Raw genomic sequence first — 25,244 nt, 5'->3', positions numbered from 1 at the left:
ACATATAATCTGCATTATGGAAAATTTATGGGATTTTTCCGGTGGTAATTTAAATGATAAAATCTTCCTATAATGTACTAATTTTTTTATTTTTAATTTTTTTTATTTATTCATTTTTTTAGAAAGGAGAGGGAGAGACAGAGAGAGAGAGAGAGAGGAGAGACAGAGAGAGAAGGGGGGGAGGAGCTGGAAGCATCAACTCCCATATGTGCCTTGACCAGGCAAGCCCAGGGTTTTGAACCGGCGACCTTAGCATCTCCAGGTCAACGCTTTATCCACTGTGCCACCACAGGTCAGGCTAATGTACTAATTTTAGAACTTAGTTACACATAAGATTGACTCTATTTTTTATTCCTTAAAAAAAATAAAAAAACCTAACAAGGATTACAATATGAACTCAATATTCAATGTTCATAAGAAAAAAGAAAGGCAGAAAAATGAAAATTCAGCAAATCATGTTGCAAGCAGCAGTTATCAAAGTGGCTTCCAGGTAGTTACCCATACAAGTAAGCCAGAATGTTTCTAAGAGTCCAAAGAAATAAAATACTGGCACATGACATTTCCAGAAAGGAGCACTAAATTCCCTTTATTTGAAATACCAATGTCACTGTAGGATGATGGCAGTAGGTATTATCTTCATTTTATGAATGAGGAAACTGAGGTCCAGAGAAATGTAGAGGAACCTAGCTCAGGGTATAGTGAGTTAAACTGGAGGGGGCGGTGGGGAAATAAAGATTGAAATTCGATGCTTCATGGGTTTTCCAAGCTATCCACAATCAAAAAAGACAGCAATGACTGGAATATTCTCTCCTCGGAGACGACCACAAAAAATACTTAGGGCAGACCTGGATGGTGTAGGGCAGGCACAGCTAGAGGACTTCAACTGCAAGAACAAGACAGCAAGAAGAAATAGGAAAAAACTAATCTCAGATACACTGACCCCGAAAGATGATATACAGATCTTTCATTTAAAACTGAGTAAGTTTATTCATGGAGAAAACAGTTACAAAACATCCTTCTGACTTTAGTCCAACAATTAAAACTGCATTAAAAAGCCATGAGCAAGAGTTTAGAGACAAAAAGCATCTGGAGAAACTACCATTCCCTTTCCTTGGGTTTATAAATATTTACCTTTTAGGCAGGAGAGATGGCTGTGATTAATTTCTTTCCTAGGGGATGAGATTTCCATTTCCATTGTCTTAATGTGTATAGGAATCTTCTGTGAAGGCCAGAAAAGATGGAAGCCAAGATCAAAAGATTTGATGCTAATTGGAAGAATGAATAAGTGAGACTAATGGTTGGTTCATGGAACTACAACTTTATCACAAAATCACTAATGGGGTGGTGGGAGGGCTATTATGTTTCCCATTAATAAAATCTAAAGTAGTTACAGGCTTCGCAGACATGAAAATTGCCTTCCATCTCCCTCAGAGGTCACGGCCGAGGCTGGGAAGGCTGTTGTGGAGTGTTGTATCTCCTGGGACTTCTCACACACATATCTGCCTAAGCAGGCCGAGACCATGGCAAACACCTGTCCGGTCCAGTCCTGGTTAGGCAATGGACGTGACAAGTCAGATAGTCTTTACCAGTATAATCTTCAGAATGGGTTCCAAGGCAACAAACAGTGTGATCCATGATGAGTTTTCCCTGTTTTTGTCTTGCCTTGGTGCTCAAGACAATGACAATACAAAACAGCACAGGCACTTGCTCTAAGACCTGCCTCTTCTAAGTAGAAGAAGGGGCTAAGTCTCAGCTGTCCAGGTTTAACCTAGCTCGTTTTACTTGGCTAGTCTCATCATCCAGATGGCAGAAACCTTCTGTGGCGACGCCTCTTTTATTCTCCTCTGTGGGTTCCGAAGGGAAGTCTTGGTCTGTGGCCAGGACTTGTCGGATGGTCATGTTGACACGAGCAGTTTTCAGGTAGCTGGCGCACACCTGCCAGTCCTCCACGGAACAGCACTCAACGACCGAGTCTCTGACGAGGACAGCTGGCGGAGGACTTTCTAGGCAACAAGGCAGGCTATCCCCCTCGGAACTGGGAAGGACCTTCGGAACGGCATGGTTCAACAGGCGACTGAAACCTGACATTACCATGATGTCACCGCTGTGCATAAACATGGCTGTGGGGGCTTCGTCTCTTGTGAGACCACCCAGGAGAAAGACGGCAGACTGTCCGAAGCTACAAAAGTACAAGTAAACAGAACAACAGAAGACTGTTACTGTCATGGTTGGCAAGGTTACTGATAATAAACTGCATGATTTCCTAATTTCTGTTTGCTCCCAAACCTTCCTTTCTAACTGGGCTAAGATGCTTCTCTCTTGGCTTTTGTCTGTGAGTGACCAACTCACGATCTGTTACTTAAACTTACCACTGCCCACAGGACTGTGGCAAAATAAAATCTGAAGCAGTTAAATAGCCAAATAAGAATTTAGTTTTAATAATACCCATATATGTTTTACTGATGCATATTTAAGTCTTTCAAGAAAACTATAATAAGTCTCCCTTTATCCATGGTTTCTCTTTCTGCAGTTTGTTATCCACGGTCAACTGTGGTCCAAATATATTAAATAGAACTAATAAGTCCAGAAATAAAATATTCAATAAACAATTCATAAGTTTTAAATTGTGCTGTTCTGAGTAGTGATGGGATCTCTTAGCATCCTGCTCCGTCTAGCCTGGACATGACTTGTCCCTTTGTTCAGCAAACCCATGCTGTGTACACTCCCCGTGCATTAGTCACTTAGTAGTAGCTGCCTCAGTTATCAAATCTAAGTGCTTGTGTTCAATCACCTTTAGTTTACTTAATAACAGCCCCAAGTGTAAGAATAGTGATGCTGGTAATTCAGATACGCCAAAGGGAAGCCGTAGAGTGGTTCCTTTAAGTGAAAGGTGAATGTTCTTGACTTAATTAATAAGGAAAGATGACAATATGGATACTGAGGTTGCTAAGGTATACAGTCAGAACGAATCTGCTATCTATGAACTTGTGAAGAAGAAAAAAGACATTTGTGCTGGTTTTGTTGTTGTACCTCAAACTGCAAAAGTTACAGCCACTGTGCATGATAAGTGCTAAGTTAAGATGGAAAGGGCATGAAATTGGTGGAAGACAAACAAAATACGTTCCAACTGACAGCAGCGCATTGTGCCAAAAAGCACTGAGCCTGTACAAAGACTTCAGCAAGGGACCCCTTGAAACTAGTGATCACAGGCACATAACTTTGATTACAATAATATTGTTATAATTGTTTTATAAATTGACTTTATCATAGTATATGCAAGTTCACTATTTTCTGTGGTTTCAGGTATCCCCTGTGGATAAGAGGGGACTATTGTATTTAAGCTCTTTACTGTATTTAACATACTTGTTCATTTTAAAGTAAGGTAATAATACAAGATTCTGTTCAGGCACTTTCCTTGTCAGACACAGCTGCAGTACCTTCTATTCCCAAGCAGACACTTACTTCGCTGTATGGCCTTCCACTTGCCTATTCCAGAGACACTGACAGTAACTCTCATTACAAAAGGGAGAATCCATGCATCTTAAACAGAAATATCAATTGTAATTCGGTCACTACTTTTCAAGGACTAATTCTGCCTATGATACACTGTCCAAATGTCCAGAAGTGAAAGATTAGAGTCCAGCCACTTTTTTTAGAGTTTAATGTTTTTCAGTTGAGTTTAAAAATGCTTTAGAAAATGGAATGAGGTGATAAAAAGTAATCCCAAACCCCTAGAACTAAGTTACCTGAATGACAGCAGGGGTTTGGAGTGATCGAGCTCGGATCTGTCTACGTGAATTCCCAGCGTCGAATCTAACCGGTAGTAATTCAGGATACCTGCTTCAGCTCGGAAACTCTGAAATCCACAGGCAGCAGCTACTTGCTCTGAGAGGAAAGCCAGGTCAGAAGGGAAAGGTGTGTAATGATCTGCTGAGTATTTCTTTAATAAGAGCAGGGAAAATAAGAAAAATAAACAATGATCTCAGGAAAACAGAAAACTGCGGTGCAAGATTAATTACCACTTAAAAGTCATCTTGCTTACATCAAGCTAATAATATTAGCATAGCATGATTTAGTCACCCTTTTTTTGAGGCATCCAATGACCTAATCACGAGCCATTCTAAATGCTGAGCACCTATGATACGGCAGACACTGTTATGCAATGATAAATAAGGACAAACTGACTCTGCGGGGAGTCTACACATGAAGCTATTTCTACAACCTCTCTAGTATACTTTAATCTCTTAGGGTAAAAAGGTAACTAAAAACTGCTACTGCTAAGAGGTATCTAAAGAAACATAGTGACAACATGTAATGTGGTATCCTGAAACAGAAAAAGGACAGTTAAAAACTAAGAAAATTAGAATGAATGAAGTACTGACTTCACTATTATAAGACTGTATTACGATTGGCTCACTAACTGAGACAAAGGTACCATAGTAATGTGAGACGTTAATAACAGTGAGAACTAAGTATAGGGTATATTCTACATTTCAACTTTTCTGTTAATCTAAAACTATCCTAAAATACAAAGTTTACGTATTTTATTTTTTACAAAAGGCAACTCTAATACTATTGCTGCGCTGGCTAGGTAGCCCACTTGGTGAGAGCATCATCCTGAAGCACAGAGGATGCCGGTTCTGTCCTCAGTCAGGGAACACACACAGGAACAGATTGTGGTTCCTCTCTCTGTCTCTCTCTCAGGAAAATCAATAAGTAAAAAAATTAAGAAAGAGCCTGACCTGTGGTGGATAAAGCGTTGACCTGGAATGCTGAGGTCAATGGTTCAAAACCCTGGGCTTGCCTGGTCAATGCACATATGGGAGTTGATACTTTCTGCCCCCCACCCCTAAAATGAATAAATAAAGTCTTAAAAAAAATAAAAAGAGAAAAAGGGGAAAAAAAAAGAAAATACCACTATTGCCAGTTTGGTTTTGGACCCCTCGGCCAACAACATGGTTTAGTGCTGATTTCACTGGTCAATCTGATGGGATTACATGTTCAGAACATCTGAAATGAAACTGACTTATTACATGATCACGTCAGGAACTTACATTGGAAGTGATTTTTTAGTACTTATTTCACTGACTGCCTCTATTTTTAGCATTTAAGAATAAAAAATGTCCTTTTTCTCATTAAAAGAAAAAAAAAATATAAATACATGTGTGTATCGAAGGCCAGAGCATTCACTCTCTACAAAACCCATATACTGGACGAGAGTGACAGGCCGCAACCTGCTCTGTAGATGACCTGGAGAGGTGTTCTGCTCCGTAACCCTGCAGCAGCCTGACGCTCTTCTTAGCCTTGTGCGCACTCACTTCTCCCCTCGCTCAATCAACCTCAAATCCGACTAGCAAATCAACAACACTTGTCTCACTTCTCCTCTAGTGTCATGAAACATTCTAGCTGGGGCAACAGATTCACAGCACTGGAGATCATGTATTGTATATTTACTTTGACCAGAAGCGAGCATTAATTTCAGATTCAGAAAGATTTCTGTAAGAAGTCTTTTATGGCCATTCTCTTCAGTTGAAATCTCCTCATTTTTTTCCCTCTCTTCTTTCTGAATGCAAATAAAAAGAGTTCCTATTTAACTCCTCAAAACTAAGGGTGCAGTTAGAGAACTTTCAGGTTTTCTCTACTATTTTAAGTTTCAGAAATCAAACCACTCAAAGCTGCGATTCTAACATTACATCACCTCTGCTCTAATAAAATAATTACTTTTTTGGGCTTTGAACCCTTTCCAAGCTGTCTATGCACTGCTCTCCCTTCTTAATTCTCTTTCACAATTCTCTGATCACTCAGAGCTTTTTATAATTTTCACTTTACATTTTTCTCAGCAAACGAGGCTTGCCTTGAGATTCTGAGGGTATGATCCTTATCGAAGGCATAAGTCAAACTTAGGCTGTCTAACCTGAAGAAAATCACATGGCCATTTACCCAAATGCAGATACCTAGTTTTCCATCAAATCAGTACCACTGAAAATAAGAATTTATCATCAATATTTTTGGGTAACACATCATTATTTTAATCAGTTAATATACTTGTTAATAAGCTGTGTTGACTAAAACTATAGAACTTATAGAAAGTGATTGGTCAGAAGCAAGATGGTCTACTCTATTCTACTCTGTTTTATTCCGTTTACTCTAAGAATTAGTCCTTTTACTTGGTGGTAAATATCTCATAAAGACACGAGGCCGTGTGACCAGTGGTGGCACAGTGGCTAGAGCGTCAACCTGGGAAGCTGAGTACCCAGGTTGGCTCAGTAGCTTGAGCATGGGGTCACCGGCTCAGCTGAAGCCCTGCCCAGTCAAGGCTCATATGAGAAGCAATGAGTGAACAACTAAAGTGATGAAACTACATACTGATGCTTCTCATCTCTCTCCCTTCCTGTTTGTCTTTCTGTTTCTCTCACTAAAAAGAAAAAAAAAAAAAGAGGCACTGCACTGTCAGTGATAAAGGAGCCATTCTCTGAAGCACAGAGGCCAGGAAATAAAAAACAACACACACCCACACACACCGACCTTTGTTAACTTTAGGACATTCTTTCCAATCTCTGCCCTGCTCATATAGCAGTCAGAGGTATTTATATTCTGAAAGTCCTTTAATGAACTGATGAGAACACCAGAAGTATATGGATCTGCTTTTACTCCAGGCAGATATTATAGAAAATAAATGCTCAACAATCACTATGGAAATCAAGATCATAACTGACAACTGCTCTTGAATGCAGTATACAAAAATCTGTATCCCTGAAACCTACTTAGAGAAAGCACTGATGATTTTATTTATTTTTTTGGTGGGAGGAGAGGAGTTAGTGAGGCAGACTCCCACACACACCCCAACCAGGATCTACCCAGCAAACCTGTCTGGGGCCAATGCTCGAGTACTGAGCTATTTTCAGTGCATGAGGCTGATGCACTTGGACCAACAGAGCTATCCTCAGCACCCAGGGTTGATGCTCAAACCAATCAAGCCACTGGCTGCAGGAGGGGAAGATAGAGTGAAGGGAGATAGCAAGGAGGAGAGAAGCTGATGGTCGTTTCTCCTGTGTGCTCTGACCAGGAATCGAATCAGGATGTCCATATGCCAGGCCAATGCTCTATCCCAGGGGTCCCCAAACTACGGCCCGCGGGCCACATGCGGCCCCCTGAGGCCATTTATCCGGCCCCCGCCGCACTTCCAGAAGGGGCACCTCTTTCATTGATGGTCAGTGAGAGGAGCATTGTTCCCATTGAAATACTGGTCAGTTTGTTGATTTAAATTTACTTGTTCTTTATTTTAAATATTGTATTTGTTTCCGTTTTGTTTTTTACTTTAAAATAAGATATGTGCAGTGTGCATAGGGATTTGTTCATAGTTTTTTTTATAGTCAGGCCCTCCAATGGTCTGAGGGACGGTGAACCGGCTCCCTGTGTAAAAAGTTAGGGGACCCCTGCTCTATCCATTGAGCCACTGGCCAGGGCCCCTGATGACTTATGATAAAATAATATAACATAAGGGTATATGAAGAAGAAATTTTCTCTTTTATTTTTTGTATTTTTCTGAAGCCAGAAGTTGGGAGGCAGTCAAACAGACTCCCGCATGTGCCTGACTGGGATCCACCTGGCATGCCCACCAGGGGGCAATGCTCTGCCCATCTGGGGCATCGCTCCGCTAGGGCTGGAGCCATTCTAGTGCCTGAGGTGGAGGCCATGGAGCTATCCTCAGAGCCTGGGCCAACCCCACTCCAATGGAGCCCTGGCTGAAGGGGAGGGAAAGAGAGACAGAGTGAAAGGAGAAGCAGATGGGCGCCTCTCCTGTGTGCCCTGACCCGGGATTGAACCCGGGACCTCCACACACTGGGCCAACGTTCCACCGCTGAGCCAACTGGCCAGGGTTGAAATTTTCTCTTGATAAATTATCCATGCCTCTTGAGATTCTGTATCAAGGGAATTTTAAGAGAAAACAAATAAAAAAGATCCTTCCACAAATGGATAATACATTGTAAGCTTGACCAGGAAAAAAACCCACTATGTGAGCCTAAGAAGCATAAACATGGAAAACAATGAAATTAGCAAGAAAATGTAAATACCTTACTGTCCCAGTTATAATGGTAGCCTAGAGTCACCCACCGCAGTTTCTCTAGTAAGCTTCGCCGTCTCCGTTGATTCACTTCTTTATGTCTGTAAAGATTAGAGACAAAAGAGGATCTTTTTTTTTTTTAATCTGAAATGACAGCAACATCCTGTTCCTATGGACCCTGGAGTCTAAATTTGGTATTCCATGGTGTAAGCCACTGGTTCTCAAAGTGTGTGCCCTAGAAGATTTCCAGGTGCGCCCTATGGTATTCCAGAGAAATATGTGCTTGTTGGGGACCAAAAAACCAACAGGGTTTCTGGAGTTTAGATTTTTAGGGGACAGAGGTGTGGGGAATTGGCTGTAAGCTGATAGTCTGCCCAACCCCCACCTCACTTGCCTGATTAGGTTGCAAAAGGCTGTTAAGCTGTGGTGCTGGATTGTTTACACTACCCCCCCCCCCCCATGTTCCCCAGAAAGACTGGAGATAAGTTTCTTCTATCCTTTGTTTGGTGTAAAGTTAAGATTTGCTAATGGCCTCACTTTGCCCTATAAATAAAGCAAGATGCGGGTTTGGGTGTGCTTTGTTCTTGCCAGCAGCAATTACAGGGCCCTCCTGACCCTGTATTTTCTTAATTCCGCACTATTCCCACTCAGGACCTGGAATTACTAGCTGCGCTGGTTCGCGGCATGTGCCAGACATAAAAATAAATATAGTTACTTTATTATATACCATTTCATTATGGAAATACTGCTCTTTTTGTTAACACATCATTATTACAAACACATCATTATATTATTTTTAGATAAATACACCCAAATAAAATGGATAGATTTCTCAAAAAGAAGTATGATATTGAAGAGTCCTATTCTGGAAGTGAGCAAAAGTTAAGTGTAAATAAAATTTGACTTGAAGGCTGATGGCAGAATTTAATTTATAGCATTTTCCATCACTTAACACTGAACAATACGATTGGATTAGAAACCCATTCATGGAAGCTTCAAGTGATTTTGGTTTAACATTAACAGATGAAGAAGAACTGGCAGCTATACCCACTGATCATGGATTGATGATTAAACATAAGGAATTGTCTCTTGAAGCCTTTTGGATTTCTATAAAAGAATATGTGGCAATATCTATAAAGCTTTGAACATTTTACTACAATTTTCAACATCCTATTAATGTGAATTAGAATTTTTTACCCTCAACACAATTAAGAGTAAAAAGAGAGGAATTCTTCAATGTATTGACAAGGAAATGAGAGTTTGCCTTTCAAAGATATGCCCAAACATTGAAGAAATCGCTAGGACACATCAGGCTCATGTTTCTCATAAACACAAGAATAAAAAAACTTAACACATTCACGCAGGTACCTGCCGAATTTACTAAATCTTACTAAGAATGTATCTATATATAGAAAGATAACTTTTTTGTCATTTTTAAATTTTTTAACCCCTCTCTTTTTTTTTTTTTTTTTTTTGTATTTTTCTGAAGCTGCAAACGGGGAGGCAGTCAGACAGACTCCTGCATGCGCCTGACCGGGATTCACCCGGCATGCCCGCCAGGGGGCTATGCTCTGCCCATCTGGGGCGTCGCTCTGTTGCGACCAGAGCCAGTCTAGCGCCTGAGGCAGAGGCCATGGAGCCATCCCCAGCGCCCGGGCCATCTTTGCTCCAATGGAGCCTTGGCTGCGGGAGGGAAAGAGAGAGACAGAGAGGAAGGAGAGGGGGAGGGGTGGAGAAGCAGATGGGTGCTTCTCCTGTGTGCCTTGGCCGGGAATTGAACTCGGGACTCCTGCACGCCAGGCTGACACTCTACCACTGAGCCAACCGGCCAGGGCCTTAACCCCTCTTTTTTATGAATTCTAAAAAGCATAACTCAAAAAATGTAACATAAAAATGTTTTTTAATGTCAGAATAAATTTAATTTTGTCATATTTATTTTGTTTAATTACCATAAAAGCACACTTGGACTTTATATTTTTTTCTTTAATATCTGACTTAATTATTATAACATATTTCTCAGAAATTTGTATATAGTGTGCCTACATTTGTAGGATTTTAAATGTGCCCCGACTTAAAAAAGTTTGAGAACCACTGGTATAAGCTGTTAGCCAAGATCTTGATAGGGGAAATTAGAACAGATAAATGAGTTGACCGAGAGTATAATAATACTACAAAACATGATAGCATTTCTAATTTCTCATCCTTGGTTCTAAATCCTCTGCTAAATGGGATCAGTTTTAAATGACAAGTGTCCAGCATCTCAATGATGATAAAACAAGAATGGCAACAGAAGTGTTTTCACCTGTCCACAGCAAATGGAACCAAGAGCACCATGGGTAATTGAAGTTTGGCTAACAGAACACATCCAATTTAGTTTGCTAAAAGTGGTGCACAATTAATCACAGCTAACACTATGTCTATAATGATGGTGGCTTCCTGGAATTGCAGGTTGGGGCAAGTTTGGCAAAACATAGTATAAATCAAAAACTGGGTTAACATAATTTCTTTGAACCTATATAGCAAAGCTGAAAAAAATGAGGCTTAGCTAACTATGAAGGACCACTGCAATTTGGTTTCTGACACTTGTCCAAAGCACAGGCAATTTCTATACAATAGTTGCCCTTTTGGCCATTAATAGCTTATCTGATCAAATCTATGGGATTAACTGCTTTTTCTAAAGAGGAAGCTTGTTTAATTTACTTCTAAATATCTAAAAATACGCCCTGGCCGGTTGGCTCAGCGGTAGAGCGTCGGCCTAGTGTGCGGAGGACCCGGGTTCGATTCCCGGCCAGGGCACACAGGAGAAGCGCCCATTTGCTTCTCCACCCCTCCGCCGCGCTTTCCTCTCTATCTCTCTCTTCCCCTCCCGCAGTCAAGGCTCCATTGGAGCAAAGATGGCCCGGGCGCTGGGCATGGCTCTGTGGCCTCTGCCTCAGGCGCTAGAGTGGCTCTGGTCGCAATATGGCGACGCCCAGGATGGGCAGAGCATCCCCCCCTGGGGGGCAGAGCACCGCCCCTGGTGGGCGTGCCGGGTGGATCCCGGTCGGGCGCATGCGGGAGTCTGTCTGACTGTCTCTCCCTGTTTCCAGCTTCAGAAAAATGAAAGAAAAATAAATAAATAAATAAATAAATATCTAAAAATACAAGAAGGGTAGGCCTAATCATTTTATTTAGTTTATCTTTTTCTATATAATTTACATAATTAATAATATTTTGGTGTTCAAGAACCATTGCTGTTTAAAATTGATTACACTCTCTGACCTGGTGGTGGTGCAGTGGATAGAGTGTCAACCTGGGACACTGAGGACCCACATCCAAAACCCTGAGGATGTCGCTTGAGCGTGGGGTTGCTGGCTTGAGTGTGAGCCATTTTTTGGCGCCTGAGGCAGAGGCCATGGAGTCATCCTCAGCACCCAAGGCCAACTCCCTCGAGCCAATTGAGCCATGTCTATGAGAAAGAGAGAGACAAAGAGAAAGAGAGAGAGAGAGAGAGAGAGAGAGAGAGAGAGAGAAGTGGAGGGGTGGAGAAGCAGACGGTCATCTCTCATGCCCTGACTGGGAATCAAACTGGGACATCTACATGCTGGGCTGATGCTCTACCACTGAGACAACTGGTCAGGGCCATAATATGCCTTTTAAAATTTAGTTACCTTTTTAAAAAACAAAAAGAACATCTTTTTTCTACCTTACCTGTATCACTATAAGAAAGGCTTTGGGGCCCTCGCCGGTTGGCCTGGCGTGCAGAAATCCCAGGTTTGATTCCCGGCCAGGGCACACAGGAGAAGCGTCCATCTGCTTCTCCACCCCCCCTCCTTCCTCTCTGTCTCTCTCTTCCCCTCCCGCAGCCAAGGCTCCATTGGAGCAAAGTTGGCCCAGGCGCTGGGGATGGCTCTATGGCCTCTGCCTCAGGCACTAGAATGGCCCTGGTTGCAACAGAGCATCGCCCCCTGGTGGGCATGCCAGGTGGATCCCGGTCGGGCGCATGCGGGAGTCAGTCTGACTGCCTCCCCGTTTCCAACTTCAGAAAAATACCAAAAAAAAAAAAAAGAAAGGCTTTGGGCTTTGCCTTAAATACAGGGACTGGTCCAAGGATATAAAAGAATTCAGAGAAAAGCCTTATTTTCAAGAGCATTAAACCTAGTCCTCACAACAAAAAGGAAAAACAAAGCTTAAGGACTTGCTTAGTGAAAGAAAATTGTGATCATTCAGTGTCTGTGACATTTTAAGGAGAACTTATAGGATGCACCTTTGTGTAATGTGTTAAACCACGTAGGTATAAGATTCCACCCTGTCATTTCACATCCTCTTCTAAGAACTCAATTTCACTTCTTGCCTTTGTACAAAATTTCTGGAAGGAAAGCAGCAGTAAGTGTTTTAACATTTGCCTTTCAGATGTGAGAGCGAACTGGCCAACACCAGACATGTCTCGTCTGAGCACTACCTTACAGATGCTTCTGGGCCCCATGGGCTCTTGGATAACAAAGATTCCCCAAAATTCACCCCTGAACAAGGCCAAAACCAAGTATAACAACCTCCCAGACCATTTCCAAACAAAAATACTGAGAAATTAACGAAGGGGGAGGGTGAGCTGTTCTCTTTTTAAATCTGGCTTGTCCATAAAGAGGCCAAGAAGGCTCAGGGCTCACAGAGCAGCCAGATCCACCCTTAGGAATACAGGGAATATGCTGGCACCTAACCTAATTTGAAATCTTTATCTAATGATCCAAAAGAATGTTTTTTCTTTCTTAAATATTTTATTTATTGATTTTACAGAGAAGGGGGGGGGGATAAGAAGTATCAACTCTTAGTTGCTTCACTTTAGCTATTCATTGATTGGTTGTCATATGTGCCTTGACTGGGCAAGCCCAGGGTTTTGAACTGGTGACCTCAGGATTCCAGGTCTATGCCACTGCAGGCCAAGCCAAAAGAATGTTTTCAAGCAAGTGTGACCCTAATTACTGGTTCTCACTGCAAACAGCAGCGTGCTCTCCTCCAGGCCCTGGGCACTAGCACGGGGCGGGCTGGGCACCGGCCCCCCGTGCCTGTGTCTACACAGCCGTGAGCTCGCCTTCTGTCAGGGGGAGGTGCTTTATACATACAAGTGCTGGCATTTCTCTCAGCAGTCATATTCTGTAGCACTGCTTCCAGTCATACTCTAGCTAGTGGAAATGAACTCCTGTCCTGCTTGTCCACTCTCTGTGCAATGCGTAGTCTGGGTATCATAATTAAGCATTGGTATTTTCTTTCCTTCCTCAAGGGATGTTAGTGAACCCTATGAAAGCAAAGGTACTCAGACAGAAAAAGTCCAAAGTTGCTTATGATAAAAAACAAAACAAAGCACAAAACAATGCTATAATAGCACCATAAGTCTTAAAGGAGTAGAAAGAGGAAAGGACTATTTCTGCCTCTACACTGAGGATATCAGTAAAAAAAAACTTATGCATATACAAAAATGGGCACAGGGCCATTTCATAAGCTTATGAAACAAGGTTAAGTTGCTTTATTTAAATTTATATTTCCTCTTATTTTATCCTTTAGAGTTATTATTTATTTATTAGCTTTTATTTATTTATTTTTATAAGAGAGGGAGAAAGAGAGAGAGAGGAAAGAGAGAGAGAACAGGGGGAGGACCAGGAAGCATATGTGCCTTGACCGGGCAAACCCAGGGTTTCGAACCGGTGACCTCAGCATTCCAGGTCGATGCTTTATTCACTGTGCCACCACAAGTCAGGCTAAAGTTATTTTTGATTAGATAATACATTTGAAAAATCCAAAAGGTACAAGAAAGTATCCATTAACTAATTAACACCACAAATAACTGGTAAATACCTTGCACTGAAGAATAAAAAACATAGGACAAGGGGATAAAGAGGGAAGGAAAAGAGGACTATTATTAATGGCAAGAGAATCATCTCTCATTAAATGATGTTAGACCAAAGACCTAAAGGAAAAGCTCTGCAGGTGGAAGGAACAGCTTGCACAAAGAATCTGAGCACGTCCGTGCTTCTATGGACTAGCATGGAGGCCATGATCCAACTACCTTGAATGGTGTATCCAGTCCAATCCCTTTGTTTCCTAGATGAGGAAACAAACACATATCACGTAGTAACAGAAGGAGAACTTGGGCCCTAATCAATTCTCAATGCTGCCGAGCAGTCTAAGCATAGCAATTTCTTCCAACCCTTGACAACAGAAGGCAGGAGTATCACATTTTTTATTTTTGATAATATATTAGAAAAAGAGACCCCTATCTCACCATTGTTTATAGGATGGTCTATTAAAGAATATCATCTGGCTTAGAAGATAACTGGAATTTCTACTGAGTCATTTGTCCAAAAGAAAAAAAAATCAATTACTTGAAAACACAGGATGGTTTAATAACAAATGCTAATCTCTGACTAATTTCACTCAACCTACACCATCAGAGCCACCAAGTCCAAATAGAACACACACAGCTGGTATGATGGTTTTAAGAGGTATTGTAAGGATTTCTCACATAGTACCTTATTTAATCCTCACACTATCAAATGAGGAAAGGACTATAATGTGGCACAGAAAAGTTAAGAAACTTCTCAAGTTGACATAGCTTTTAAGTGGTAGAACTGGGATTTGAACCCAGGCAATCAAGACTCTAGAGCTTAGTGCTCTACATAGCACTAAACCCTTTCCAGTCTAGTCCTAACCTACCTTTCCTCTTTTACCTCTTGCCAATTCTACCCATGACTTTCAGGAAGCATTCTCCAGTCTAGCCACCTAAATGACTGTTCCCGTATCTACTAAATTCCATCCCTGTACCTGCCTGACTGTATTTAATTATATAATTATATAGTTATGTTTCTGCCCTTGACTAATCTACCAATTCCTAGAGGGTAGGAACTGTGTCTTACCTGTCTTTGAATCTCCAACACTCAAACACAGCACCTGATACACAGCAGAAAATAATTACTGAATAAATAGACTAATGCATGCATCCTGTGCTCCTATCTCACAGAACTCACTGTTTTAAATATTACCTCTTTGCTCAGACTGCTTTCTCTACCCAAAACAGCAGTTTTGCTTTTCTTACTGTCCAAATGCCTAATCATTTTTGAAGACTCAGTTCAAATGGACAGAGTTTAAAAAAAAAAAAGATAATGAACTCAATTAAAAAATCATTTTTTCTTCTTTGACACCTCCTTCCTGCCTGCAAGAATTATTTCTTCCTCTGGCCCCACAGCAGTTTTCTTTTTTTTTTCCCTGTATTTTTCTGAAGCCGGAAATGGGGAGAGACAGTCAGACAGACTCCCGCATGCGCCCGACCGGGATCCACCCGGCACGCCCACCAGGGGGCGATGCTCTGCCCCTCCGGGGCGTCGCTCTGTCGCGACCAGAGCCACTCTAGCGCCTGGGGCAGAGGCCAAGGAGCCATCTCCAGCGCCCGGGCCATCTTTGCTCCAATGGAGCCTCGCTGCGGGAGGGGAAGAGAGACAGAGAGGAAGGGGGGGGGGGGTGGAGAAGCAGATGGGCACTTCTCCTGTGTGCCCTGGCCAGAATCGAACCTGGGACTTCTGCACGCCAGGCCGACGCTCTACCACCGAGCCAACCGGCCAGGGCCCACAGCAGTTTTCTTGCTGAGCTCTGTTATCATCATTCTTGTTAATATTGAGTCCCTGTCACAGACTCTGCACCCTGAGTGCAGGGACAGGGGCCTACTTATCTCTGTATTGCCAAAGTTCAGCATCCTGCCTGGTCGGCAACTGACCCACAATAAAAATTTTTGTGGAATTAACAAATGTTGAAATGATATTAAGGAACAAACATCAGTTCTCATGACGAACAACTGACCTACCATAGAGCTAAGAGAACTGACTTCACCTAGGAGAGAAGGAAAGAGCTTCCAGTGTTATTGTTCATCAGGATACCACACGTCTTCAAAGGAACACATTTTAAGGAGAGGGCTGAAGCTGAATGAAAACGGATCATGTGGTGATTAATGAGGATGAACTTGATATCTAAGCTATGATGAGCAAATCTTTAAAGTGGATCTTGATTTAATACAACTGTCAAAGCATCTACCCAAATGTTTCAGGGGAAAGAATATAATTGTGCTGCATTTGTGTGGAAATGAGGGAAAAACAAAGAAGTCAGTTACTTTCACTGCACTCTTATAGAATAGTTCCTTTAAAGATCTGTGATGATCTGAGCTGAATACTAACATTTTATGATATATAAAACCTACCTCAGAAGCTCTTTGCTCTGTTCCCACAGATCCTGGGTCTCTTCTTTAGTCATGTGTTTGTCCAGGTTACACACATTAGGCTTCTGGGAATATAACTTAAGGCACTGCTTCACCCAGTGCCACTGGTACCCCGGGAGGAAGGGATTCGGGATGAAAATAAACCCTGTAAAAAAGACCGGTGGGAAGGAAAGGAGAGGAGAAATTCTCCATCAGTTATTCAGATAAGTCACTTCTGCTGACTTCCTTCTACTCTACTTTACTATTCACTCTGCAGCTGCTTCTGCTCATGCTTCCAGTGACTTCCACTCATTCCCAAATGTTCTCTTCCTATTTTCCAATTTCAGAGTTCTTTCAAGTTAATAAAAGGTTGAGTTTGATGAACACCAGACATCTACCACTCTGCAAATATCTTTGGTTTTGGGGGTTATTCTCCAACAACTGTCAGTTGTGTTAGCCCAAAGCAAGCTTTAGAATTCAAACAGCCAAAAACCACGCCTCCAATTTTGCCCAGGTGTCATCATTTACAGAGGTGATGGCTGCTTCCTGCAGTTACTACCTCTGAGATCTCAGTGTTCCCTTTTCGCCTTTTCAGTATTCTGTGTATTTTCTAGCTAACAATTCTTTAAATTACCAGTTAAAATAATTGTTGTCATTTCTGCCTCCCGACTAAAATAGCAGGGAAGGAACACGACACGTACATCTGCTCAGTATGGTACGATGCAAATACCTACAGTGTGTGTGTTGAAAAGATCCTTGTGACCTTGAAAGTAATTTCACCTCATTTTTCTCTTTTGTAAAAGAGGAATAACAATATTTAACTGGAATCCTATGCACGGTAAGGATTAATTCAGCATTCAACAAACACACACTATGTATTTTCTTGAGAATTAAGATAGAAAGTTAACCAGTGTCACCTAATAAATTCAATAAAAAAAAACACTTGTCTAAAAAAAAAGAATTAGATAAAAAGATGAAAAATTTTGTGGTTTGTGAAGTACCTGGAGATAAGACAGTAAGGAGAGTTATACAGATAATGCTTTACATTATTTTTTAAATTTTTAATTGAATTTATTCAGGTGACATTGGTTAATAAAATTATATAGGTTTCAGGTGTACAATCCCATAATACTGTGTGTTTGCCACCCCAAGTCAAGTCAGCTCCCATCACCATCTATCCCTCCTTCTGTCCTACCACCACCCCCTCTCCCCCTGGTGTTTTATTCACCATGCTGTTGTCTGTATGTACGTTTTTTTTTTTCCTAATCCCTTCACTTTTCCCACTTAGCCCTCCAACCCTCTCCCCTCTGATAATGCCTTTTTCTTTTTTTGTATTTTTCTGAAGTTGGAAATGGAGAGGCAGTCAGACAGACTCCCGCATGCGCCCGACCAGGTTCCACCCGGCACGCCCACCAGGGGGCGATGCTCTGCCCATCTGGGTATTGCTCTGTTGCAACCAGAGCCACCCTAGCATCTAAGGCAGAGGCCATAGAGCCATCCTCAGCACCCGGGCCAACTTTGCTCCAATGGAGCCTTGGCTGCGGGAGGGGAAGAGAGAGACAGAGAGGAAGGAGAGGGGGAGGGGTGGAGAAGCAGATGGGCGCTTCTCCTGTGTGCCCTGGCCGGGAATTGAACCCAGGACTTCTGCATGCCAGGCCGACGCTCTACCACTGAGCCAACTGGCCAGGGCCCTCAGATAATGCCTTTAAAAGCCTGGCTGTGAAAAGAAACAAAGGCTGAGGAGGAAAGGGGAAGGGAAAGGGGAAGGGGATGGGGAAAGGGAAGGGGAGGGGAGGGGAGGGGAGGGGAGAAGGGGAGGGGAGGGGAGGGGAGGGAAAGGGAGGGGAGGGAAGGGAAGAAGAGAAAAGAAAGAGAGAGAAAGAAATAAAGAAAGAAAGAAAGAAGAAAAGAAAGAAGGGGAGAGTTTATGGTTTTTATGGTTTAAAAAGACCAAAGCACGCCCGTAGATGAGAAAGAGCTAGCAGAGAAGTGGTTGAAAGTAAGAGTGAGGAAAGGAACACAGCCAGGTCTTGGAAGCTGGAAGAGGCGAAAGAAGGGCGATCCAAAAGTGAAGGGGCTGGCGGAACTGAAGGCACTCTTCTTCTAAAACTGAAGGACAGGAATGAGAACATTTGCTTACAAATGTGGAGGCCACTACCGCATGTCCTGTATCAGTAAAATTCTTCAATTAATCTAGGAGAGCAACAGGACTGTCAATATTTTGGGGGAAAAAAAAGGATATGAAAATTCCCCAATAATCTACCATAAACTATCCATTATTATTATTATTTTTTTATTAAGTGAGAGGCGGGGAGGCAGAGACAGACTCCAGCATGTGTCCCCACTGGGATCCACTTGGTGATGCTCTGCTCATCTGGGGCTTGTTCCATTGCTCAGTAACCTGAGCCATTTCAGAGCTTGAGGTGAGGCCATGGCACACCATTTCCCTTGACCCATGGCTGGGGGGGAGTGAGGAAGGGAGAGAGGAAGGGAGGGAAGGAGAGAGAGAGAGAGAGAGAGAGAGAGAGAGAGAGAGAGAGAGAAGGGGAAAGAGGAGAAGCAGATGGTCACTTCTCCTGTGCGTCCTCAACGGGAATCAAACCCGGGACTTCCACATGCCAGGCCAACACTTCACCACTGAGCCAACTGGCCAGGGCCTACCATTATTCTTTGAAATAAAGATTATATGACCCTCAAAATACGAGATTAAAGGAAAAACACCTCTGATCTAGTCCAAGCTTGAATAGAGACAAGAAATTTAATAACTTTTCAGGCAGTCCATTGCAGACAACTGTTGTTAAAATTTCCCTCTTTTAAATTTTCAAGCATTGGCCTTAAGTTCTGACACATAGAGCAGGCCAAAATTAGTGGGGGTTTTTTCAAAATTAGTTTTTAATTCTTGGTAAATACTTCTAGCTTTACAGCTAACATGAAGTGAGTACTATTTTGACACATTTTACATACAAGGAATTACAGCCAAGAGAGATTAAGAAACTTGCCCAAGGTCATTCAGTAGTAGATGACAGAGCCAGGACATGGCCTTAACCACTAATATGCCCTACCTTCCATCCCTTCTGTGCACAACTTTTCAAATGTTTGATGCTATCATGTTTATCATGTCCCCTTTAAGTCTACTCTTTCCTAGATTCAGTTTCTGGCCTTCAGACCCATCAGCTTCCTGCTCGCTCTTGTAAGGACAGCTTGTGGTGTACCCAGGTTCTGTCAGAAGAAGCAGAATGCACAACTAAACACAATCCCTCCATTCAAGTCAGAATAGAAGACTGTCATCTCCCATGTTTTGGACATTATACTTTTATTAAATGCAGCTTACAATAAAGTCCCCAGGACACAGAGAGACACCCACTCAAATGATATGGCTTAAATGTAAAGTCCTAGAAAACCCTCAAAAGCAAGTACACCAGCCTGACCTGTGGGGGCACCATGGATCAAGTATTGACCTGGAACACCAAGGTCGCCAGTTCGAAACCCTGGGCTTGCCTGGTCAAGGCAAGTTGATGCTTCCTGCTCTCCCCCATCTCTCTCTCTCTATCTCTCCTCTCTCCAAAAATCAATTAAAAAAAAAAAAAAAAAGCAAGTGCACCAATTTGAACAAAAGAAAACCAAAGTGGGGTTGATAACTTTATAGTCTGGACAATCTGTTTAGGGAAGAAGGTACAGTAACAGAAACACGGCCTTGAAAACAGGAGCTAGATCTGAAAGGTCCAGGGCTGCCTTCAAGAACAAAGAGATTAAGAGACTGATGGTGAAGCATGTACTCATTTATCTAAACTCATGGAGGGCCAAGCTTTCATATATAAAGACCATCATTAAACTGCTTCCTTTGTGACTTCAGTCATAAGACTCAAGTCTGGCCTGCCCAGGCGGTGGTGCAGTGGATAGAGCATCGGACTAGGATGCGGAAGACCCAGGTGTGAGACCCCGAGGTCGCCAGCTTAAGCGCGGGCTCATCTGGTTTGAGCAAAGCTCACCAGCTTGGACCCAAGGTCGCTGGCTCGAGCAAGGGGTTACTCGGTCTGCTGTAGCCCCATGATCAAGGCACATGTGAGAAAGTAATCAATGAACAACTAAGGTGTCGCAACAAAAAACTAATGATTGATGCTTCTCATCTCTCTCCGTTCCTGTCTGTCTGTCCCTATCTATCTATCTCTCTCTCTCTGTAAAAAAAAACAACCAAAAAAACCCCTCAAGTCTGTAGTTCTCTAATACAGAACCAAAAATCATGAGGCCTTTAATGTAAGTATTAAAGCTGTTACACCTTCCCATGTTATTAACAATACTTTAGCGGCTAGACTGTATTAAGAGCTAGAACACAGACCTGGCACTTAGGGCAACAAAAATTAATATTTCTTTTTAGGTCTATATCTTGCTTTAATCCATAATTGAAATCACAAGTGCAATGTTAACTTTATGTCCTTTAGAAAGAAACAGGATGACAGAAGTAAGATTATTTGGCCAAAGTGTTTCCATATTTTCTGAATAGTTCATTATTAATCTTTTTTTTTTCAAAAGTATTTTTTATTCATATTTATTTATTTATTTTAATTCATTTTAGAGAGGAGAGAGAAAGGGAGAGAGAGAGACAGAGAGAGAAATTGGGGAGGAGCTGGAAGCATCAACTCCCATATGTGCCTTGACCAGGCAAGCCCAGGGTTTCGAACCGGTGACCTCAGCATTTCCAGGTTGACACTTTATCCATTGTGCCACCACAGGTCAGGCTCATTATTAATCTTATTAAAACATTAACACTATATTATTTTATACATTTAAAATGTATTTTATTTTTTAATTAATTTATTTTTATTTTTTTTATTTTTTATTTTTTTTTAGAGAGGAAAGAGAAAGAGGAGAGAGAAAGGCGGGAGGAGCAGGAAGCATCAAGTTCCATATGTGCCTTGACTGGGCAAGCCCAGGGTTTCCAACTGGTGACCTCAGCATTCAGATTGACGCTTTATTCACTGTGCCACCACAGGTCAGGCCTAAAATATATTTTAAATATTAAATTATTTTATATTAATAACATTACCCACTCTTCATTATTACCTTATCTGTAAAGTGAGATACCCAATATCATTAAAATTAAAAAATTCTAGGCCCTGGCCGTTTGGCTCAGTGGTGGAGCGTCGGCCTGGCGTGCAGAGGTCCCGGGTTCAATTCCCGGCCCGGGCACACAGGAGAAGCGCCCATCTGCTTCTCCACCCCTCCCCCTCTCCTTCCTCTCTGTCTCTCTCTTCCCCTCCCGCAGCCAAGGTTCCATTGGAGCAGGGATGGCACGGGCGCTGGGGATGGCTCCTTGGCCTCTGCCCTGGGCATCGCCCCCTGGTGGGCAGAGCGTCGCCCCCTGGGGGGCGTGCCAGGTTGATCCCGGTTGGGCGCATGCGGGAGTCTGTCTGTCTATCCCCGTTTCCAGCTTCAGAAAAATACAAAAAAAAAAAAAAAAAATTCTAGCCTGGCCTGGGGTGGTGCACTGGATAAGCATCAACCTGGAATGCTGAGATCGCTGGTTCTAATCCCTGGGCTTGCCCGGTGAAGGCACATATGACAAGGAATCAATGAACAACTAAAGTGAAGCAACTATGAGTTGATACTTCTTGCTCCTCCCTCCTACTCTTTGTGTAAAATCAATAAATAAAATCTTTTAAAAAAATTCTAGGTTACTCTCCTTCCTCTCTGTCTCTCTCTTCCCCTCCCGCAGCCAAGGTTCCACTGTAGGGAGGTTGGCCCAGGCGCTGGGGATGGCTCCATGGCCTCTGCCTCGGGTGCTGGAATGGCTCTGGTTGCAACAGAGCAGCGCCCCAGATGGGCAGAGCATCACCCCCTGGTGGGCATGCCGGGTGGATCCTAGTCAGGCACATGCAGGAGACTGCCTCCCCCATTTCCAACTTCAGAAAAATATGAAAAAAAAAAAAAATCTAGGTTAGTCTATTAGGACTTTTTTATTTTATTTTATTTTATTATTTTTTTACATATTTTTTTATTTTATTTTTTATTATATTAGGACTTTTGATCTCATTAACTATAATTCTTTTTTTCAAATGTTCAATCTTAATGATAGCAACACGTTTTAAGTTATATCATTTGAGAATCTAGGGATTTTGTGACTGCAGTGACCATTATGAATTATTCTCTCTCTCAGAGCCAGAGTAGGTGGGTGTTCAGAGAGTTGTGGTAGGGAGCCCAAAATCAATGTCCCAGTTTTTGATTTGTATCTGGTGTGCCACTTTCTGCAATATAAGCAGCACTACTGATTTCTGCTCTATCCATTGGGAGTGAGAAATAAATGAAAATCTTAGATGAGGTAGAATATAGGAGGGGTCGGGGAGTGGAACATTTCTGTGCATTTACCTTTTTTCTCTGTCTGTTTAATAGCTTACAAGCTCCTCTTCTGAAATTAGACAAATGACTGCTTTCATCTGCTAGGTCAGCTGTACTCACCAGGATAGCCTTCGAGTCCATAAGCCTGCCACTTGCTGATTGGCTGAAGTCCCGCTCTATGTGCATCATGGTCACTGACTGAGGACACACTTAGCTGAGATCTGACCACCTAGCAGGAAGGAAACAAGTCAGAGGGCTTAGTATATAGAGGTTTGACATTTCTGGTATGGGCAAAGTTAGGAGAGATAAGTCTGGCATCCTAAACTTAGTTCCACCATTTACTTCATGTAAGACTTAGATAAGTCAGTTACTTAATTTCCTAGAGCCTCAGTTTTCCTCACCGATATACTAACAAACACTAGAGAGCAGTATAAAATTAAGATAATAATGAGAAGCAGGCTGATTTTGGCCTTCAAGACTACCTCTTCTTATACCACAACTTTGTGACTTCCTATAGGACTCTGATCATGAAAGCTGTTTGATGTATTGGAATATCACATTACAATGTTGTTCACTTTGGTCAGGGCTAATAACAATGCTTCTGAGGCATTTGTATACAGTTGGTGTTTAAACATAGTGATGAGGAGCACCAGGGAGGGTGGGAGAATGAAAAGACAGCACTTAACCATACAGAAAAAAATGTATCAATAAAACACTGGGAACCCTGTTTGCTAAAAGTACAATATTTGCTCTTTTAGATAAAACTTCAAACTGAAACTCAGAACTTTTTGCCTTTGTTGATTAATTAGAAATTTAAATTTCAGGGGCTCATGAAGTTTTATTTGCATGCAGAACATCTTATAAATAGCTCATTAAATTGGTGAAGAGATCCAATATAGTCACTAAAGTAAGGACATTTAGGGAAAAACAAAACAAAACACCAACTTAAATCTTCCATAAATAAACTCAGGGTCTGGCTTGCCTTAGAATACATCAAATGTTCTCTTCCAAAGAGATATGATCTCTTATCCTACTAATTTCACCACTTGTGGAGATTTCCAGACAATATACCAACAAATGCCTGGTACATAATTAGTCTGCATAATAAAATGGCTATTTGGAACTCTCCTGAGAGTCATGACTAAGCTAACTTTTCCAGGTACCTAGAGGGTGATAAAATGTTTATTCTAAACATTTTGTGACGGTTTCATACATGAACCATACTTAACTGTACGTTGTAATTCAGTAACACGTTCAAAGTGAGTTTTGGGGACCTAATCTATCATATGCTAACTTGAACCAAAGTTTGAGCTTTTATAAAGAGTTTCTCTGTTGCCTCCCTTGCCAAACTGTTGCTATCACTTTCTCCACTGCTCTCATTAAGTGTCTTTTAATAGTAAAATAGTAACTTTTCCCTCTATTTGCTACTTTCTATCTGTTTTGAGCCAGGGAACTAAATACTTGTATGTACTCAACAGTGTATTTATTGAGTACTTACGTTTTAGGTATGTGTTAGACACAATGTCCCCTTCTCAGCTGCCTCACATTCTAAAAGTATGTTAAGTATTATGGTCAACTATGGGCAAAAGTAACTGAATTGATGATATGAGAGGCTCTCCCATGAATCTAGTGTTATTATTCTTGGGTGCATACTTCAGCCATTTCTGCTAACAAATGAAGTTTCTTAAGAAAGCTGAGTTCTAGACAAATATGGTGGTATCATGGCATTCAAATTTTATTGAGAACTATAACTAAGCTTAGAAAGAATGACTCATCTAGCCATCCGTGGACAAAACTAAGGGCAAATTAAGGGATCAGATATCCTCAGTGTTAAAGCAATTGTAAAGAAAATATTCATCGCACTATATAGTTGTGATTCTCCTTGTGTCCCATGTGCCTCCACACCTCATGTTACTTTTCTTCATTTCCCTGGGGAAAGGTAGAAATAATGGATGACGCTTGGATTCGTTAGCTCTTTACTTTCAATTTGGAGATTAACTCAGAATCTTTCAATGTCTTTTTTTCTAGAAGGCGCAGACAAGACAGGCCACCAGTTTTAAACTCAACAGCTTAACCACATCGCTCCTCTCTCAGGTCCGGATTACTCGGGTAGCTGGCTTTTGCAAGCTGCAGAACGCTACCCTAACGTCTACGGATACGGTTTACGTTTCACATACATCCAAGTAGAAAGGCAAGTGGACAGTTAATGGAAGGAATAAACACCAATTCCCAATTTTTGACCAAAGGCGCAGCCACGAATGGCGTGGAGAAACCAGCAAAAGAGCTCTTAATCGCCAAAGTGTGAGGTCTCGTGGGCAGTTCAATTCCGTGCCCACAGAGGGCGGGGATCGCTTAATTACAATCGGTCTGGAAGCGGAAAGAGGTGAGCACACTCAAGAAGCGAGGCAACACGACTGGAAGGCGCGCGCCGCTCCTTTCTCTGTACCTTGTGGGCCCCGGACCCAGTGCCCCGGGCGGCGTGGGCCGCCGAGAAGTCGATGACCCCTCCCAGGTCGGCGGTCCCGGGGCGGCTCTGCCGGTAGAAGCGGAAAAGCTTCCGAAAGGCGTCCTCCCCCGGCTCTGTCGCCAGCGCAGCCACAGAACCCAGCGCAGACGCCATCTTCCCCATGT

At 42.2% G+C, this 25,244-nt stretch overlaps 1 protein-coding gene across 1 annotated transcript; it reads right to left on the bottom strand.

Annotated features, from left to right (window-relative positions):
- Positions 1–256: 256 nt before the first annotated feature.
- On the bottom strand, positions 257–25,242 carry ALKBH1 (alkB homolog 1, histone H2A dioxygenase). The gene is made up of 6 exons (XM_066341632.1): positions 25,060–25,242; positions 22,734–22,842; positions 16,284–16,446; positions 8,076–8,166; positions 3,747–3,940; positions 257–2,179 (listed from the first exon to the last, which is right to left on the bottom strand). Exons 1-6 carry the CDS (start codon positions 25,240–25,242, stop codon positions 1,750–1,752), a joined length of 1,170 nt encoding a protein of 389 aa, XP_066197729.1. The 3' UTR covers positions 257–1,749.
- Positions 25,243–25,244: the final 2 nt, after the last annotated feature.

This window comes from Saccopteryx leptura, chromosome 6 (genome assembly GCF_036850995.1).
Source record: "Saccopteryx leptura isolate mSacLep1 chromosome 6, mSacLep1_pri_phased_curated, whole genome shotgun sequence".
NCBI classification, from domain to species: Eukaryota; Metazoa; Chordata; class Mammalia; order Chiroptera; family Emballonuridae; genus Saccopteryx; species Saccopteryx leptura.
Note: the sequence above shows the minus strand (reverse complement) of the source record. Positions and strands in the feature narration are given on the sequence as shown.

Coding starts and splice junctions, on each gene's coding strand:
- ALKBH1 (XM_066341632.1), bottom strand. CDS start 25,242: ATGGGGAAGATGGCGTCTGCGCTGGGTTCTGTGGCTGCGCTGGCGACA. Junction 3,941..8,075: donor ATTATAACTGGGACAGTAAG/GTATTTACATTT, acceptor CTCTTATTAAAG/AAATACTCAGCAGATCATTA. Junction 2,180..3,746: donor AAACCCCTGCTGTCATTCAG/GTAACTTAGTTC, acceptor GTACTTTTGTAG/CTTCGGACAGTCTGCCGTCT.